General features: G+C 60.2%; 2 protein-coding genes across 3 annotated transcripts; one reads left to right on the top strand and one right to left on the bottom strand.

The window, feature by feature from the left end:
• Window positions 1–1,879: 1,879 nt before the first annotated feature.
• LOC142066782 (uncharacterized) lies at window positions 1,880–6,061 on the bottom strand. Of its 2 annotated transcripts, XM_075114738.1 has the most exons (14): window positions 5,759–6,061; window positions 5,530–5,690; window positions 5,248–5,407; window positions 4,921–5,091; window positions 4,756–4,847; window positions 4,507–4,664; window positions 4,323–4,426; window positions 4,002–4,226; window positions 3,762–3,847; window positions 3,456–3,592; window positions 3,166–3,255; window positions 2,736–2,944; window positions 2,413–2,619; window positions 1,880–2,293 (listed from the first exon to the last, which is right to left on the bottom strand). In XM_075114738.1, exons 1-14 carry the CDS (start codon window positions 5,987–5,989, stop codon window positions 2,006–2,008), a joined length of 2,319 nt encoding a protein of 772 aa, XP_074970839.1. In that variant the 5' UTR covers window positions 5,990–6,061; the 3' UTR covers window positions 1,880–2,005. The 2 variants fall into 2 exon arrangements, with proteins under 2 accessions (XP_074970839.1, XP_074970838.1); XM_075114737.1 differs by lacking the exon at window positions 4,921–5,091.
• Window positions 6,062–8,757: 2,696 nt separating this feature from the next.
• Window positions 8,758–14,953, top strand: TRAPPC3 (trafficking protein particle complex subunit 3). Its single transcript, XM_075114589.1, has 5 exons — window positions 8,758–8,935; window positions 11,729–11,826; window positions 12,039–12,138; window positions 12,382–12,564; window positions 13,223–14,953. Exons 1-5 carry the CDS (start codon window positions 8,894–8,896, stop codon window positions 13,340–13,342), a joined length of 543 nt encoding a protein of 180 aa, XP_074970690.1. The 5' UTR covers window positions 8,758–8,893; the 3' UTR covers window positions 13,343–14,953.
• The last annotated feature ends 354 nt before the right edge of the window (window positions 14,954–15,307 follow it).

Genomic DNA, 15,307 nt, shown 5'->3' with positions numbered 1-15,307 from the left:
CCAGAACAGCCTGGCACCAGGTCAGTCATGCCCAGGGTCCTTCTCCCCACCATGGGGCCAGCCTGGAGCAGGGGGCACAGTGAGGAAGGGGCAGCCACGGGTGTACAGGGCCTGCAGCTGTGCTCCACCCGTGCTCCTGGTGCAGGCAGCAGAGCAGACGGCTCCTGGCTGCCATGCCAGCTCGAGTCGATGGGCTTATACAACAAGCAGAGCACTGATCGATTGCTCCACTGCAGGCAGAGCCCTGCTGCATCGGGATTTCTGGGTCCAGCCCCCCCATTCCTGTGGTGCTGGGAACAGCCGCCCTCCCCGTGCTGATGGAAAATCTGATGAGCTCATGATGAGCATGCCACTGGCCCCAGCAGCTGCACGCCCCAGATCTCCCCGTGCTCCTCAGCCCCTCAGCATGGGGAGCTGCCACGGCTCCCTTGGGCTGGCCTGGGGAGGGGGCTGCACACAGCGGGCTGGGGCCCGGCCATGGCTCTAGCCCCCACAGTGTGCCCAGCACCTCACCCTGATGGTCCCTGTGGGGAGCCAACGGGGTGCTGAGCACCCCAAAATCAAAGGACAATTACAGCCGCAGCTCAGCCACTGCTCTGTCAACGCAAGCTGACGCTGTGGGAGGCCGGGTGCAAACAGGGATGAGGACAACAAACAAACCCCACCAGCATCTTGGGGCAAAGTACCATGCTGGACACCCCATCCCACCCACTCCCACATCGCTCCCCACCCCTCTGCCCCACACCTCCCTCCTCTGGCCCCAGAACTTTGCCCCCACCCAGACTGCTCCCACCCTGCTGCTCTGCACAGGGCAGTTTTGGCGCCCACGCAGGGCAGTGGCACCATGGCCACAAGGGCTGATCTGAACCCCTGCCCCCAAAATGCTCATCTGACCCCCACTATCTATGGGGCAGTGACCCAGCAGGAACCCAAGGGCGAGGGTCTGTCCCTGCATCCTGCCCCACAGCAGATGGGTGCAGTACCAGCCTGTCGCCGGCAGCAAGCCAGGGCAGCCACCGGTCCCCGAGCATCTTGCCCTGGGGCTGGCATCACAGCCAGCCGCAAAGCCTGGCTGCTGCAGGACAGTCCCCTGTGGGTGCAGGTGACAAATGAGCCAGCAATGGGCTGAGCCCTGCCCTGCCCTGCTGCAACCCTCACCCGCTCTGTAATTATCCCAGGCCGCATCTGTAATTAGTGCCCTGATGTCATGGTATCAGGCCTGGGCAGCCCCACACACTCCCCACCAGCCCCACCTTGGCCTCTGGCCCTGGGGCTGAAGGAGATCCCAGCCCCCCAACACCATCCCAAGGAGCTCCTGCCTGGGTCCAGCTACCTGCACTCCCCACCAGCATCACTGCTGGACCCCCATCCCATCCCTGCCCCACAGCACCCGAGCTGCTGTAGGGCTGGATCTGACCCTCTGGCCAGTGCAGGGCTTGGCTGCTCCCACTGCTGCATCTCTGCCCCCTCCCACGCTGCCAGCATCCTGCCCACTCCTCCCAGTGCCAGCCAGGGCTGCCACCCTCCTGGGGACCAAACCTGCCTGGGCAGGAGAGGGGGCAGCCTCTGCCCTTACCAGCCGCCCAGGCTGGGGGTGAAGGCAGCACTGCCGTTCCCCCACCCCTTCGGCACAGGGAATGCACTGGAGCCACCCTGGCAGCTATAAATAGAGCAGGAGGCGCAGGCGTGCGCTGGCCGGGGCACACGTGGGTCTGGGCGGCCACTGCCCCTTGGCCGGCGTGGGGCACGGGCAGGGTGTGAAGCTGCAGCAGCACCCCGGGGTGGGACAGGACTGGGGAGGAGGGTGAAAGCTGCAGGCAGGGCAGGGGGACTGCTGTCCTGCTGCAGGGGGACGGGAGGGAAGGCCCCACACAGCCGCCGCGGAGCAGCACCCAGCACTTTATTGCAAGGCAGACAACCGCGCTCCCTGCAGCACACAGGATGGCTTCCACGCCTTCCCTCCACCAGCACCCCAGGCTGCCCAGCCCCGCGGCCGCCCCCACCTCTAGCACCCGCGCAGGGGCCGGGCTGCGCCGGTGACGGTGAACCGCGCGCTCAGCACCTCCGAGGGCACCCGTGTCTGCTGTCCCGGCTGCTGCCCACCAGCAAAGAGGGTGAAGGTGCCAGGCTCAAGGCGCCAGTCCTGCGCCCAGATGGCACGCTGCTCGGCCACCACCTGGAAGGACAGCTTGGTCTCCCGGCCAGCCAGCACAGCCACACGGCGGAAAGCCACCAGCTGCCACCGGGGCACCGGCACGGATGATTGCTCCCACCGCAGGTACAGCTGTACCACCTGCCCAGAGGGATGGGAGTCAGCGCCAGCAGGACCCCCCATCTGCCCCCTTGGTGGGGGGAACCCCAGCCACATCTGTACTCTCTGCGGCCGCATCAGCGTGGAGCGGTCGTGCTCACCTCCTCGCCATCCCGCAGCCCCGTGTTCCCCAGTACCACAGACACGGAGAGGTTGGCACAGATGGGCAGCACTGGGGGGCTCAGCACCAGGTCCCGGTACTGGAAAGTGGTGTAGGATAGCCCGTACCCAAAGGGGTAGAGCGGGGCCTCCTGCCCGTAGTACCGGTACGTCCGCCCCTCCATGGTGTAGTTCTCCATTGGCGGCACCTGTGGGATGCGGGGCTAGTGGAGTGGGGCAGGGCTGGGTGGGCACAGCCTCCCACGGCTCCCTGGCCACCGAGGCAGGGAAGGGCTATGGGTGCTGCCAGCTGCCCCAGCCTTACCTGGTGCATGCCTGCGGGCCACGTGGCAGGCAGCCTGCCGGCTGGGTTGGCCCCTGCCTTGCCCAGCAGGACCCTGGCGATGGCAAGGCCGGCAGCCTGGGCAGGAAAGAAGCACACCAGGATGGCTCCCACGCCCTCATGCGCCTGCGCCCAGCTCACGTCCAGGGGCCCCGCATTGAACAGCAGCAGGATGACGGGGCGCCCAGCAGCTGCAGGGAGACCGTTGCCCTTAAGACCCCTGCAACGGCGCTGCTTGGACGGCTCCGGGGTGCCCAGGGATGAGGAACACCTGGGGAGGTTGTGGGTCCCCTCCCTGCACCCCAGCCCATCACCACCCGCTCTGGGTTGTCCCCGACCCCCAGAACTCCAAGCAGCCCCCAGGTGCCGGCATGCTGCCCTGGCTGGGAGCCAAGCCCCGCAGAGCCCCTACCCGCCTGCACGGCATCCTGCAGCAGCTCCAGCTGGTGGCCTGGCAGAGACAGATCCCTCCGGTCCTTCGCCTCCGTCTCCACATCCGTCCCTGCATGGGGACAGCCAAGCGACAGCCCCTTACGCCTTGCCTGGCACACCGTGGACAGATGGGGCAGGGACAGAGGCAGACAGGCATTGACTGTCTTGGGAGGCCAATGGGGACCCGCTCCTCTCCCAGAGCCACCCAGGCTCTGGGGTGCTCCCCACCCCCCGGCCGCCCCACCCAGCACCCTCCCTGCTCCCACCTACCTGTCCCCAGGCAGACCACCACCATGTCGGCTGCCCCCGCCACACGCACCACCTCTGCCCGCGAGTACTGCTGGCACCACGGCTCACGGCAGCCTGCCGCGAAGCTGACATTGACCGGCAGCGTCTCCAGCCCTCTCCTGTACCAGGGAAGAGCAGAGGGCATGGGGGCTGCTGTGCCCCAATGACGGGGTACCTTGGGGATGCCCCCCCTTGCCCTGGCCCCCAGCAAAGGGTCGAGCAGCTCCAGCAGCAGCCCCAGGCAGTGCCCAGGACCAGGGGACAGACGGCAGCACTGCACTGTCTCACCGGGGCGTGTAGATGTACCGCGGCTCCGGCACCGGCGCATAGTCCCCAAACAGCACCTGGGGGTTGTCAGCGAAGGGACCCACCACCTGTGGAGGGCAGAGGGGTGAGGATGGGCACCGGCAGCCCTGTGCCACGCAGCCTGTGGCTCTCTGAAGGAGGGACACCTGCGTGCCTGGGGTACAGAGCCAGCTGCCCCTGCGTCGCCATGTCCCCCTGCCCACCTGCGTGCACGGTGCTCACCGCAAGGTGCTTGCCAGGTAGGTCCTGGGCCTGGAGAGGCAGCGTCCCCCGCACATTCTTCAGCAGCACAAAGCTCTTGACAGCAGCTTCCAGCGAGAGGTTGCGGTGCTCGGGACTCTGCACTGCGCTCAGGTCCAAGGCACTGTAGGGGTTCATGTCTGGGGGGTCGAACTCTCCCAGCCGCATCCGTGTGTAGAAGAGGGGCCGGACCCGGTCACGGAGCATCTGCACAGACCCCAACACACCAAAACCTCAGCTGTGCTTGGCAGGGTCAGCGCTGGCTCTCTGCCTGTGCTCCTGGACCTGCTTCCCCCGGCTTACCTGCAGCGTGATGTTGCCCATGACCAGAGCCTCGGAGATGTGCATGAAGACGTTGTTCCTCATGCCATAGGAAAGCTCCAGGTTGCAGCCAGCATTCATCGAGGCTGCCATACCAGTGAGAAGGGAAACCACTTGTCATGGCTGTGTGATGCCCAGGGACCCCACGCTCAGCCCACGATCTCACCGATCGCCGTCTCCAGGAAGGTACGTGTGTAGTGGTGCCCCAGCATGATGAGCTCCAGCGCTCCCTCATCGCTCACCACATAGCCCTCGAATCCCCACTCGCCACGCAGGATGTCTGTCAGCAGCTTCTTGTTGGCACAGGCGGGAACGCCGTTGATCCTGTCGGAGAAGGGATGGGGCATCCCGGCCGGCTGGCCACTGGCGACCCTGTGGGCAGCCCAGCCTGTGCAGCCCCCACTGCGCTCAGTACCTGTTGTAGCTGCACATGAAGCTGTAGGATCCAGCACGCACACATGCCTGGAACTGGGGCAGGAAGGTGGTGCGCCAGTCCTGCTCTAGTACCTGCAAGCACCGCGGCAGAGAGGTGTCAGCGCCCAGGGGGCTGCCCAGCGTCCCATGGCCCTGCCGTGCTCACCTTGGCGTCAAAGCTGAGCCTGGAGACGGGGATGTTCTCGGGGCCCCCATGCACGCTGAAGTGCTTGCAGCCAGCGCTGGCCTTGATGTATCGGGGGTGCTGGCCCTGCAACCCCTGCACAAAGCTGCGGGCCAGCTCCCCGCTCAGGAACGGGTCCTCCCCGTAGGTCTCCTGGCCAAGGCACAGGCAGGTCACGGCTGGGACCCCCAACCCCACACCCCCGCAGCCAGTGCCCTGGGGAGCTGCTGCCACCCTCCAGCAGGTCAGCCACGATCCTGCATGGCCTGATTCCCGCCGGAGGCCAGTGCTCCCGCCCTGTGCTGGCACCTGGTTCCTGCCCCACAGCGGGTGCCTCATGATGTTCAGGACGGGGCTGAAGCAGCTGAGCCCCGTGTGGTCGCTGTAGCGGCCGACGGCAGCGAAGTGGTTGTGCTTGGCTCTCACCTCGGTGGCGGTGGCGTTGGCCACCTGGTAGATGAGTTCAGGGCTGTGGGGAGATCGTGGGGTGTCTGCGGGCATTGGGGGGGTCCCGTCTCACGGGACCATGTCCCCCATCCCCGGGTGCAACTCCGGGTGCGCCCCCAGGCGCCCTGTCCCCGGTGCCGGTACCTGAAAGCGGCGGCGAGCCCCAGCGCCTGTGGGAAAGCCGTGGCCCAGCCGGGCGCCTCCGCATCGCCCCGCAGGCACTCGGTGTTCCAGTTGTAGGGCGCGATGCCCAGCCGCGGGACCGGGGGCGCGGGGCCGTTCCCCATCGCGCCCCCCCTCGCCACCTGCGGGCCGGCGGCGCTGAGCGGGGGGGTTCCGGCTGCGCCCCCGCCGCCCTCCGCCGCCCCCTCACCTGCAGAACCAGCTCGGCAGGGCTCAGCCGGCCCAGCAGGTCGTCGAGGCGGCAGTGCCAGGGCAGAGCCGGGTCCTGGAAGGGGAAGAAGGGCTGCGCCCGCCCCGGCCGGGCGCCCAGCACGGCGCCCAGCAGCACGACGGCGGCCCGGAGCCCCGCCAGCCCCGCCACGGCCGCCCCCGGGGCCGCCGCGCTCCGCCAGCCGGGCGGGGAGGCGGTTCGCTGCGGCATGGCAAGGCTCGGTACCCGGGATCGGCCCCTCTCGTCCCGCCGCTCCGAGGCCACGGGCGATGGGCGCGGCGGGGCGGGGCGCGGCGGGGCGGGGCGCGCTGCAGCCTGGCCCTGCAGCCCGCCGGACGGGGTGGGGCGGGGGTCCCGGGGCTGGAGGGGGTCCCGGGGCGCTGCCCTCCCCCCCCGGCCGGGGAGGCATCGGAAAGCGGCGGCACCGGAGGAGCCCCAGCAGAATTTGCCGGTCCTGCCCCGGGCCCGGGACGGTGGGGGAAAAGACCTTCGTTAGCTCCCTGTGCCTTAACGGGAGCCATGGAGCGTGATGCCAGCACAGGTCCCCTGCGTGGCCCCTGGTGAACGGCCAACGCAGCATGCTGGGACATTGCCAGGGACCCACGGGTGACCAGGGACACGGTACCTCCAGCGGGCACCCACGCGCTGGAGCGGCCACGGTGGCTGTGGTCACACTCTTGGTGCTGGGGACCAAGGCTGGTGGCCCTCCCGGCCATGCTACCCCAGTCCCACGTGTGCACCCTGGGGAAAAAATATGGGGCTGGGCGCTGGCTCCGGCACGAGCATGGTAGCAGGGCTGTGGCCGAACCTGGCACGTGTGCCAGGGCCTGGCCAGGTGACTCCCCAGCCAGCAAAGGCCAACAGTACGTGACCGTGAGCAGCATGTGCAGCTCAGGCAGCCCCTGGGCACACGGCGATGTTTGCTCTGCGGCTTTCGCACACGGCCACTCCCTACAAGACAAATGGTACGGTGACAGCCGGGGTTTGGTTTGGCATTGGGCCATGCGGGCCCGTGGAGACCTGCATCTCCGTGTGGGTGAGCTCCGTGGCCGCCTCGCTCAGGGGGTCACACCCACCTCCAGCATCGCGGCCATGGGGTTGTGCACCATGTACCATGGGGTCTCTGCTGCCCCTGCCTCTGCCCTCCCCTGGAGGTAACTCTGCTCCAGGAGATGCACGGGGGGGGTTGGAAGCAGCCGTTTGCCCACTGGTGCTGGGATATGACTGGGAGCAGGAGGGGAGCTGGCGCTCACAGGCTGCTCCTCTGTGCTTCAGGACTGGGAGAAGGGGGAGCACAGACATGTCATCATCTCCCTGGCACCATGTCCTGCTCCTGCCAGGGATGGAGGTGATGCTGGCAGCTCCCCAGCTCGGATCAACCATGCCAAGAGCTGGTATCAGGCCTAGGGGCTCGCAGCCCGCCAGCAGCCGAGTGAGCGTGGGCTGTGCTGTCCTGGGGACATAGCCATGTAAGGCAATGCCAGCAGGTTGGCTGCAGCTAGCCGGAGCCTGGCCGGCCCCTGTGCTCCCAGCGCTGCAGCTCGGTGGTGACAGCAAGCGATCACCCAGCTGCTGGATTCCTGAGTAGCCGGGGGGGGGGTGTCCTGCTAACAGCCCCCTCTGTGCCCAGAGCACATCCTCCCACCCGCACACAGCCTCCATTACACCCTGCCGGCTCGGGCCACCTTTGGGCACGGGTCAGCAACCAGCCACTTGTCTAGAATAGAGACATGCCTGTGCTGGAAAGCTGCCCAGCAGAGAAGGCCCTGGGGGTGCTGGCTGACAGCGGGCTGATCATAAGCCAGCAGTGTGCCCAGGTGGCCAAGGAGGCCAACAGCATCCTGGCTTGTGTCAGCACTGGTGTGGCCAGCAGGAGCAGGGCAGGGATGGGGCCCCCATGCTCGGCACTGGGGAGGCCCCACCTCGGATGCTGGGCTCAGGTTTGGGCCCCTCGGGACAAGAAGGGCCTTGAGGGGCTGGAGCGTGTCCAGAGAAGGGCAGCGGGGCTGGGGCAGGGTCTGGAGCACAAGTGTGCTGGGGGGGGTTTAGCCTGGAGGAGGCTGAGGGGAGCCCTTCTCGCTCTCTGCAGCTGCCTGAAAGGGGCTGGAGTGAGGGGGGGATCAGTCTCTTCTCCCAAGTAACAAGTGATAGGACAAGAGGAAACGGCCTCAAGCTGCGTCAGGGGAGGTTCAGATTGGATATTAGGGAAAATTTTGTTCCTGAAAGAGCGGTCAGGCACTGGCACAGGCTGCCCAGAGAGGTGGGGGAGTCACCATCCCTGGGGGGGTTCAAAAAGCATGTATACATTGCACTTGGGGCCATGGTTTAGGAGGCCTGGGGGTGTTGGGTTGGCAGGTGGACTTGATAATCCTAGAGGTCTTTTCCAACCTTAGTGATTCTACAAAAAATAAACAGCCACCCGGGAGCACCCGCTGGGGAGCTGAGGCGGTGCTCAGGCAGCCACGCTGGCTGGGGGAGCCCAGTTGCTCCAGTGAACACTGACAGCAGTCGCACGGATTCCTGCGATGCCCCTGTCCTCTGCCGCCTGCTGCACATGTGTGCAAGGCATGGAAACCCCACACCGAGCTGGGGCCCGAGGCTCCGAGCCGGCCCCGCCCGCGCCGGGAACCGGGTTCTGCCAAGACACCGGGGCGGGGACGGGGGCAGCGGGACGGGAGCCTTCCCTAAGGGGGAGGGGGAGGACCCCGCTTTGGCGACGGCCCTTTCCGTGAGGGGCTGCTGACCCCGCTCCCCGCCGCTCCGGGAGGGCGCTGGCGGCGGCCCCGGGGCGGCGGGCGGAGAGCGCCCCCTGGCGGCGCAGGCCCACTCCCGCGCCCCGCCCAGCCCATCGGTCAGCTGACCCTCTCCGCCCGCCGGGATTTGTAGGCGCCCCTCAGTCACGTGAGGCAGGGCACGCCGGGAAGGGTAACAACGCCCCCGCCCGCCGCGCATGCGCGTGGAGCGACCCGCGGCGCACTCTGGGACTTGCAGTTCGGCGGAGCGGGCGCTGCGGGGCCGGCGGCGCGGCGGGGACCACGAGTCCCGTCGTGCCCCGCGGAGCGGTGCGGAGGCGGCCGGGCCGGGCCGGGCCGGGGAGGCAGCGGGCCGGGCAGGATGTCGCGCCAGGCCGGCCGCGGCACCGAGAGCAAGAAAATGGTAACGGCGGGGCCGCGGCGCCTGAGGGGCCGGGCGGGCCCCGGCGGGATCCTGCACCCCCCGCCCGCGGGGGCAGGCCCGGTGGGCCCGGGGCGGGGGGGCGCGGGGGGACGGAGGCCCGGCCCAGCTGAGGCCTGCGGGAGGGCCCGGCTCTGCCCGCCCGGGGTGGGCGCGGCGGGGCCTCCCCCTCCGCCGTCCCGCCCGCCCCGGCGCTCCTCGGCGGGCGCTCAGGGAGCCCGCCACGGCCCTCGGGCGGGCGCGGCCTGAAGCGTCCGGTACCGGCGGCGGTCCCTAACGGGAGCTGCCGTCACCCGCGCCGCAGGGCGGGGCGGGCCCGGTGCTGCGGGGCCGAGGGGTGTCGGGACCAGAGATCAGGCAGGACCGGGGCGCTTCTGGGCGGGTCGGCGCCTCGCCGTGACCCCGCAGCGGGACGCAAACGCTTCGCTCGCCTCGCTCCCTGCGCTAACCCGCCTCCGTGTTACCAGTCCAGCGGAACCGAGGGAGATGGAGAACAAATCTGCAGAGCTGAGGTCTAAATCTGGGTCAAAACACGCCAAATTAATCGTATTTTTTTTTTGATGCAACGTCAGTATTTGAAAGCAAATCATAAAAATAAAATCTGTTATTTCTCCCATGTTGGAAGGGCTGGTTCAGGCCCAGCGAGGCCAGGCAGCTGCCTGCTCCTGCCCCCTCCGCACCACGGGGGATTCCACCCCATAAGTGCAGTTATCTATGTTTGAGGAATTGGTGTAACTTTGTTAGGATTCTGACATTTTTGTAGACACAGATCAGTTACATAGCATTGAGACTAAACACTAGTCTGCAGTACAAAAAAATATAAATAATGGAAAAAGAGTTGGTCACTTTAATTCCATTAGGTGGGTGGAAAATGAAGAGTTTGTTTACAAATATTAATTTAGAAGTTTGCCTTATTGTAACACTTCAAAGTTCCCCAAATAGCAGTGTTGCAGGCGATAACTGCCAGCCCTGAGTTCGCACACTTTGGGGCTGGTAACAGTAGGTGACGGCTTCATGGCTTTACACAGTAAATAACAGCGCCTTGGACTGGTAACAGCTGGATTTCCTCCATCCATTCACCCCCTACTCTCTCCAGCTGCCAAGCCCTGTCTTCCCTAAAATTACTGAAATCCTTAAAAATGGCGTGACCTCTTTTTTTGCATGTTTGTTAAATTCTCTGCCAAATGTCTGACTTTGCCAGTTGAGCTAAAGGAGAGTTCCGCCTTGTCCTTCCCTCTTGAGTGATGTGAACTTGCACAACCTTTATCTTTCCAAGGTGAAAGCAGAATTGTAAGTAAAAAAGCCAAAGAACATGTCAATTCTTTAGATCTAAAATTGGACAAAAGTACCAAGGAGCCTGACTGGTTCTTTTCATGCCCTTAAAGCCTTTTGGTAGCTAATGGCCATTGACCTCATGATTTACAGTGACAAGGTGGAATTCCCTGTGTTTTCTAACAAACCCAGTTTCTATTTGTCGAATGTCTGGGAGCAATTCCTCCTTGTCTTGGCTTAGTGTAAACTTGTTTCAGAATGAAGTGCGATCAGTGTTGTCACTTAACTCTGATGATGTCTCTTTTCCCTTCCTTTCTGCCTGCCTGCTGCTTTCATTCTGTAGTATTGGTATTTGCCATTCATTTCACCTTCTGCATCTATGCATCTCATGGTAGGTGATAGGCTTTTAATCTGAGATTAGACTCTCTGTAATGTTTCTGAATGCTAAAACTGAAAGCAGAAATAAATTATGATGGTCTATTTGTTCCTGAAAACACTTCCTTCAGGTTCTGTGAAAAGCTAAACCCTATTGTAGCTTTTTGTTTTGCAGCCTTTAATGACTGTGTAATCACTGGTCCGGCTTAATGGCTCCCAAGAAAATGCGCTTTGACGTAGTTGCTTCTGGTTGAGGATCGGTGATGGAGGTGGCTGGGAGAGGAGACCTCTTCCCTTGGTGTTCTCTGCAAATCTGGCAACTGTGCAAAGAAAGCCCAAGTAACTTTGATCGTAGCCAGGCACAGAATGTGGATGTGCACAACAGATCTGCGGAGCTGACCTGAAATCATCCTTGCTCTTCCTCTTCTGGGTCTGAGGAGCTGTTTTTTTAACATATGAAGCAAATTACGTGCCTAGATAACTTTCTAGGGACCAGATGGGTGTTGTTTTTTTCTTGGTAGCAGAATGTAATAGATCTGTGAATGGACAAGCACTTTTGTCCTGTTGAAAGGACCAGAAATGGAGCCTAACAAGTGTTGCCCATTGCAGTGCGTTCATGAAACACAGATAACAGATGGCAGTTTGAGGCAGTTTTCACCTCTGGGAACTGCACGTTTAGCCATCCAGGAGGTGGCCAGTAGCACACAAACTGACCTGGAGGTGTCATTCCAGTTATCTGGGGATGTGCTTGTTAAAGCAGAGAGAGATGCTAATTGGCAGCTGATGGGAGTTGCTAAGAATGGCTACAGAGTGTGAGCGGCCTCCCGGCTTGCCTCTTCAGGTCAGATTTGGGACGCGTCAACTGGAAGCGCTGTGTGTGTGGAGAGAGGGAGAGAAGGGAGCGCTCAGTCGTTCCTAGTCAAAGAGGATTTCTCTTTCCAAGGAGACTGAAGTTGCCCTGCCAAAATATGAACCGGGATCTCTCCTTATTAAGCAGCAAATTCCTTTGAGACAGCAGGTTTCTGTTCTCCCTCTCCGGGCCAGCGGAAGCAGCGCTGGACACAGATGCAGCAGTGCTCAATCAGGTTTCTCTTTGGCTTGTGCTAAATCCCTTTTGCCTCGTTCTAGAACTCTGAGCTCTTCACACTGACGTATGGCGCGCTGGTCACCCAACTCTGCAAGGACTACGAGAACGACGAGGATGTCAACAAGCAGCTGGACAAAATGTAAGTGGATCTGCTGCGGTGGAGCTCGGGTTCACAGTACGGCATGTCTGCGTGCTGCACTAAGAATAAAAGCCTGGCAGACTGAATTTTATTTAATACTGATATTTCTCAGAGGTTTTTTTTTTCCTCCACTATCTTTTATAAACATTGGCTGTCTTTCTAAAGCTACACTCTTCCCACTCTGCAGCTGTTGCTCTCTGGTACATTCACAGGGGTTACAACATAGGTGTTCGGCTAATAGAAGACTTTCTGGCTCGGTCCAATGTTGGAAGATGCCATGATTTCCGTGAAACTGCAGATGTTATTGCAAAGGTAATTGTCAAAGCACAGCTTTGTCATGGTTTTGCATGTGAGGATAGAGTGTTTGCTACTCTCAGGACTGTTCTGAGATTTTGGGGAGGAAAAGAGAGAATTAGATCCCTGATTACTGCTGATTTGTGGGAATTGGGAGAAAGGGGTGGTGTTCTCAAAACCCTTTAGTAATTTGGCAAAGATCAAGGCTGTGCTGTTCCTTCATGGGTCGTGTTCTTGTTCACGCTCTGTTTGACATAACAGATAGCATTTAAAATGTACCTGGGCATCACTCCGAGCATCACCAACTGGAGTCCTGGAGGCGACGAGTTCTCCCTGATCTTGGAAAATAACCCCTTGGTGGACTTTGTTGAGCTCCCTGACAACCACTCATCTCTCATCTATTCCAACCTGCTGTGCGGAGTGCTGCGAGGTGCCCTGGAAATGGTGAGCCAGCCTCTCTTCCAGTGAGATAGATCTATGAATAACCAAGGTATCAGGAGATCCTTCAGTGTCTAGTCTGTGACTTCCGTGTTTGCCTTGGACTTGAGATTAATTCCCAGGGGAAGAGCAGAGCTGCCGTTGCGTATGGCAGCTGGGAGTCCCAGAGGTGCTGACCAAGCCCCTTCATCTGATGATCCAAGCACAAGCACTAGTATCACCTTGAATTTTTATGAAGCTTCAGAATCCTCACTTTGTAACTGCTATGAGCCCTAGCTGGGAATTTGCTGGAACAAGAGAACAGCTGTGTCTCAAATTTAGGAGTCTGTTTAGGCTTAGCTGAAATTTTTGAGGAACATACCTGCAGCAGCAGCAGGATGCCTAGCCCTGAGTGATAGGGTTAATTGGGCTCTGATCTCTGCAGGGAGTCCCGGTTTTGCTGTAGGAGGTACTTTTGCAGAGGTCAGGGTCTGCTGTCCACCACGTAGGCCACAATGTACAGGAGGATGGGATCTTGAAAATGAATACATGCTTCCCTAGAGCTCCGCGTTGCGCGTCATGCCCTCGGAGCCCTTAGGCTGGCGCTTCACGATCAGAGGGTTCCTAGAGAAGCTGCTGTTACAAGGGAGATAATGGCTTTTCTTCTTCCTCTTCCATCACCTAGGTTCAGATGGCTGTAGATGTAAAATTTGTCCAGGACACACTGAAGGGCGACAGCGTCACAGAAATAAGAATGAAGTTCATCAGGCGGATTGAAGACAATCTTCCAGCTGGTGAAGAATGAATCGCAACCCGGTCTCCCTTTGGGGCTGGAGGGGACCAGCTGGTTTTGGCCGTTAGCTTTTGTCACAGATCTGTAGGGATCTAGTGCCCCTGTGCATTCAGACTGACTCACTGACTATTTAAGATGTTATTATATTCTTCTACTATTAACTTCCATCTTCTGTAGAAGACGATTGTCTGGTTGCTCTTTATTTCACGGGTTCATTCTGAAGCTTTTTTCATAAGGTGATGTCTTTTTCGTATTCCCCTGGGGACTCTTTCTACGCTCACTTTCTAATTGCGACCTTTGGTTGTGTGAGAACTACCGCTCAAATTCTAGAATCGCTCCAGTCTGTTCAGATCTGAATCTGTGTTTTGTTCCCAGAACTGGAGACCAAGTTACGAGAGCCCACTGATTTACTGTTAAGTGCTGTCCTTAAAAAGAGGTGTTTAAAATTCATTCGGAGGTAGGCGCATAGTACTCCTGTAGACCAAACTGGCTTCCTGCATTTGATTCTGAATTTATTAGTAAAACGCAAGCTTGACACAAAGGGGTGGTTTGGGAGCGCCGTTTGAGGGCTGGCACCCAGTCGGGGCGGCTCCTTTTGCCGGACAGCAGCGGCATCACGCAGCACCGGCAGATTCAGGAGGTCCGTGTGGCCTGGGCCTCTCTGCAGTTCCTCATCCCCAGCAGTCTCATGGAAGGGCAGGACCATTAAATTGCAGCGGAGCAGCACTGAATATTTTAAACGGAGAAAAGGAAAGAGTGGCTAAAACGCCGTCGTCGTTCTACAGCGCGTACAGCCCAGGGGCCGCGTGGCGAGTCCACGGAATGAAAAACAAAACTCAGACTAACGACTGGGAGGTATTAAATGCATTTCAGCAAGTAGAGGCTGTTCTCCTGTTACGGTGTATAAGCACTGCGCAGCGTGGAGGTGGTGCTGGGGTGTATTCTCACAGATGTTTAGGCTACAGCAGACTTTCCCATGTTACTCGAATTGGCAAGCGTCGGCGGGCGGTAGCACCTGCTGTTCTGTAAAATAAATACACAAAGTAGTGTTACATCTCAAAAAGCAAGATATTGGAAAATCAACTTCCTCCGCCATCCCATTCAGCCAGAAAATGCAGGCAGACGTTCAGTTCTCAAATCACTTTACATAGCATGAAGGTACAGATCCACAGAGGTAATTAGGAGCTTAACGTCAATAGCTCTTACTTCCACGGGAGCTGGTGGCTCAAATACCTTTGTAGGTTTGTGCCTGAGTGTAAGGTGAGAGAAAGGAAGCTGCTGCTTGTGCTGCTGAGCACATAGGTTCTCCAGGCGAACATTGAGTTACCTGGACGCCGGTTGGTGCACCCTGTCCCTCTTTTTGCCCAAATGAGGCCCTTTGGTGGGAGGGTTTGGATTCCCAGCATGGTCTGTGTCCTGTGAAAGGGCAGTGAGGTGCTGTAAAAGCGGTCAGAGACCAACACGGAGGAACAGCAGTGGCTGGGGGGTTTGGAAGCAGAGGTGCTGCAGGGTCACGCTGCAGAGATGAAAAAGATCTGTTTTTTTCTCATCGTTGACCATTACAAGTCATTCTAAGGCTGCATTTTGAAAGGAATTGCATTAAAAGAATCCCAGTGTCAACTCTTTGGTTTCCTTTTGCTTTTTTTTTTTTCCTGTGGTGACACGGGTGCTGGTGTGGTGGCTGAGCGGGGCTGGCAGGGTGACGGCAGCGCCGCACCAAGAATGTCTGGCTGCCAGCGCGCGTGAAAGCCACTGCCTGAAGAAAACCTGCCCAATATTCAGCGCACGGAGGGCTTGTGGCTGGGGGTGGGACTCGGAGGCTGATGGGCAGCGCTGGGAAACCAGACAGTCAATGTTTGCTTGTTTGAGGACTGGCCTTTTTCTGCCCCGTGAATACCCGTGCGTGTACATTAGCAGGGACTCGCCACCGCCAGCTCAAAAGACCTGAGCCATGGTGTTTTTCCAGCAAAAAATTCA

The sequence above is a fragment of the Phalacrocorax aristotelis genome, chromosome 20, assembly GCF_949628215.1.
Source record: "Phalacrocorax aristotelis chromosome 20, bGulAri2.1, whole genome shotgun sequence".
Classification (NCBI taxonomy): Eukaryota; Metazoa; Chordata; class Aves; order Suliformes; family Phalacrocoracidae; genus Phalacrocorax; species Phalacrocorax aristotelis.
This window is presented reverse-complemented; position numbering and strand designations above follow the sequence as displayed.